The 3,896-nt window shown below is 49.8% G+C and overlaps 1 protein-coding gene across 1 annotated transcript in view; it reads right to left on the bottom strand.

Annotated features, from left to right (window-relative positions):
• Nucleotides 1–3,896, bottom strand: part of ACVR2A (activin A receptor type 2A) — a 39,667-nt gene that overhangs the window by 7,770 nt on the left and 28,001 nt on the right. Inside the window, exon 4 of the mRNA XM_027908575.1 lies at nucleotides 711–769. Coding sequence (XP_027764376.1) covers nucleotides 711–769 — 59 coding nt within the window. The remainder of the gene's footprint in view (nucleotides 1–710; nucleotides 770–3,896) is intronic.

The following is a 3,896-nucleotide window of genomic DNA, read 5'->3' as shown; positions in this document are numbered from 1 at the left end:
CTGTTCCCAGGCCCTGACCCAGCCCCTCCCGGGGTTTCCCTTTCCTGGGGAGACGTTTCCACCGAGTCAAAACTTCCGGATTTTCTGAGGCAGCAACACCTTCCCAACCCCCCCCCAATCCAAACAAACCCTGGGACTTGAGTGCAGAGCAGAATTCCCGCTCTGACAGAACCAGAAAGGAAATTTTTTTCCTTGGTGGTTTTTTTTTCCCCCTTGATTTTTTTTTTTCCCTTGGGTAAAGTCCAACTCCACCACTCCAGGGGTTATTTTTACCCGGACACATTCCCAGCTCCAGAGCAAGGATGTCCCACGTGCCACAGGCACCGTTATCCCTGGGAGGCTTTCTGGGATGATCCCGTGGCGCCAAGGATGAGGGTGGAATGTCAGCAAAGCCCTGCTGGGGGATAAATCGGGATCACAGCTTTCCTCAGCTGTCCAAAACCCAGGGCCCAAGTTGCCCTTCCTGCCCTTTCCCTTGGAATGAGTCACACGGGGGGAAAATCCTCCTGAAAGAAGGAATGACTTCCAGGAATAAGGTTTCCTAAAGTGCCCTCAAAAATGGGTGTTGAGGCTGAGAAACGAAGGAGTGTTTCGCTCCAGGTGGATTATTTCCCACCCAGGCAGTGGGAGATCGCAGCTCACACCAAAACAACTCCCAACACGTCCCCAGAACGTCCCCCAAAACACGAACAAAGGCCGGTGGCTCTTACCTCAATCATTATATGAAAGGCATGCTTGGAGAGAGGAGAGAACAAGGCAAGAGAAGTTACTGTTTACACCCAGGACGGCAGGAAAAAGCAGGTTAGAGGAGATAAAGTCAGTCAGTTGTGAATTGTCTCGTGCCGGCGACCCCATTTAAAATCAGAATAAAAAAAAAACCAACAAAAAACCATCGTTGTCGTGTCAGCCCAGAAAATGTGGAGAGCGGGGTTATTACAGGCACGATCAGCAGAGATATCTGACGGTCACAGCCCGAAATGTCCCGCTCCAGCGGGCGGGAACACGCCGGGAATTGCGCTTCCCAAGGGAAGATCCCTGCAATGCCCCCCCGTGCCCACGAGGGGGCAGCGCCGCCCCGCCGGAATTCCCGGCGCTCGGCTGGGAATGCCCGGGCTGGACGGGAAAAAAAAAAAAAAAGTTGGGAATTTCGCGGCCCAGCAGGTTGGGGGATCCCCGGTTGGGTTTGATTTCAAGACAAGGCCCCGCATTAAAAGTCCTTCCCAGCGGGGCCCGGCAGGAATTTACAGGCTGGGCAGCAAAATCCACCCCAAACCCACGTCCCGCAGCACCGAAAATTAAAACTCATTTTAATTTGGTTTGTTCTGGTTGTGCTGCTTTCCTGCCTTTGACTGAACAGCCTCAGGAGTGAGTGCTGAACTGGGAATTATCCGAGGAACTGATAACTGAGGGATTTCCAGGAGAATAGGTTGGCTGGGAGCTGGATTTATCCATCCAGGAGCACTGGGATCCACCGGGATCATCAGCCCTCCTGCTGTCAGGCAGCACAACACCCACAGCCCCTTTCTCAATCCTACCCAGCTCCCAGGGAGGATGTGAATCCCTCAGGAACGACCAAAAAGAAAAGGCAGAATTCAACCTTTTTTTTTTTTTTTTTTTTTTTGCTGTGACCAGAAGAATAAACTGCAAAAAAACAAAAAGTGAATTCCCTGCTGAACTTCCCCCTGGAGCAGCTCCCCCCAATCACTGGGAAATGGGACACATGGGGGGCATTTTGAGAGGATAAATTTGTGCTCCTTTAAACCTTCTGATTTCCAAATCCCTGCTCAGGCTTTCCCCCCAAACCCCGGTGTCACCGCTTTAGGTGGTGCCAGGCCACGGAAGAAATGCCAGGATGAGCTTTCCCTGGCAGGAATTAACCCCTCAGAAATAAAAAAAACCTGGGAGCAGTGAAATACCTGCCACCCCTCCAGACGTGCATGAACACACCCACTTCCTCTTTCATGCTGCCTGAAAACCAACTCTAATAAGTTTTAATACAAATATCCTTAAGAATTAGACCGACTGAATCAGTGCAAAGGCCCGGAGTGACCTGAAGTTCACCACAGAAACACTTTCCAAAAACCGGTTTTTGATTTTAATTGTGCTTTAATTAAGAAGTTCCCTTCAGGTCCCCGTTCAGGGGAGGATCATTTGAAGTCTGGGTTTGTATTTACTTGCTTGGAACAGCCCTTGGATTCTATTAGGGAAAATAAAAAAAAGGACTCAGTTTGAAGCTGTTCACATCCAGGACTAAATCCTTGTAAAAAAACTCTCTTCTCTGGCATTTTTTTTCCAGGGTTAAAATGTTTTTATCTAGTATGGTTTTATCTAATAAAATATCTAGAACGAGAAAAAACTGTGGCAGGAAGCCCAAAATGGGGAAAACTTGAACATTACTGGATTTAATTTCTTCTCTCTCCTGTGGATTTCCTGGGATGAAGACCATCCCAGAAATTTTCAGTGCATCAGGTGGACCTGGGGGTAATTTAGGGAACAAAAAGCCAGGAGATGATCCACTGAGGACAGTCCTGGTGTGACAGTGAAGGGAGTCATCCCTCATCCTCCTCTTTTTTTTGGGGTGAAGCCAAGGCTGAATGTCCTTTTTTCCAGGGAATGCCTGCTGTTCATCTGACCCATCCACTGCTGCACAAACACTTCAAACCCGATCCATTCGCCTCCAACCCCTGCTCCTGCCCTAATTATTAAATCTAATATTAACAGTTAACATAGTAATTGCACGATTATTTCCATGCTTAGTGGTTATAAAGTTACCAACACTTTTCCCTCTCTTCACACTTCCTGTGTTTCCTGCTCCAACCGGCTTGCAATCAGATGATGGAAAGTGGGAAACGCTTTGTGCCTTGGATTTGCATAATAATTTCATTCGGCTCTTCAGGCAGGAGGAGCTTTTCCTGCCTTTCCACCTGGGCCCTTTAATGCCTGTTCACCACGAGGGCAGAAAAGGCTGCCCCACCACAACCAGCTGGGGCAGCAGCACGCTCTGATCCCAGCAGATACCATCTGGGCATGGGCACAGCAGGTGATTACCCTGCTTATTACAAAACCTGGGTGTCCCTCCTGCACCAGGAGGAGGAGGGAGAATCTCACAGCTCTTGGGATTCAAACCCTCACCGGGCTTTTCCACCCCTTCACCTCCTCGGGGAGGAAACCCCAGGCTGAAACGATCCCCCACAATCAGCAGCCAGGGCTCTGATCCTACAGGGAGAGAGACCACTGGGCTTGATGGGAAGTTCCCAAATCCATCAAATCTGGGCGGGATGAACTAATTATGCCGACAGCTTGAGGAGCTGCGATCGGCTCCTCACGGACAGCAAACAGACTTCCCTCCCTAAATTATGTGCTTCTCACTTGGCAACAACATATGGCCACTGCCTGTCCCCAAATTTGTCTGATCTATTACCGTGGAACTGAAACCCAAACAACTGATTTAGCGGGCCCAGCCAAATCCTGGCTTGCTGGAAAAGCCTCCGGCCGAGCGGCGGCGGCGGCGGCGCTGGAAAACACGGAGCACGGACACCCAGCCTCCCTAAATGCAGCCCTCCCCAAAATAAACAAGTGTTTTCATCTCATTTGATCGCAAATAGCAGCAGCATTTATGAGAGGACGTGTATTCTGGTCACTGCAGCGAGTTAGGAAGCTCAAGGGAATTCCCACTCCAAAAAACCCCAAGTCATTTCTTTCTCCGCTTCCACCGCTTTTTCTTCCGAATGCACCTGTATCCCAGGTCCACAATTCCTCAGCAACAGCTCATCATGTGTTAGGTGCTGTTTCCCATTCCCCTCAAGCTGCCAAGATGAATCAGCAGCTGCAGTTTTAATCTCAGCCCTGAGCACTCGAGCAGTCCCTCTTGGGTGGCGTCTTGGCCACCTCAAACC

The sequence above is a fragment of the Empidonax traillii genome, unplaced genomic scaffold (genome assembly GCF_003031625.1).
Source record: "Empidonax traillii isolate 1590-97213 ecotype Southwest subspecies unplaced genomic scaffold, ASM303162v1 scaffold1758:size69087, whole genome shotgun sequence".
Lineage (NCBI taxonomy): Eukaryota > Metazoa > Chordata > Aves > Passeriformes > Tyrannidae > Empidonax > Empidonax traillii.
This window is presented reverse-complemented; position numbering and strand designations above follow the sequence as displayed.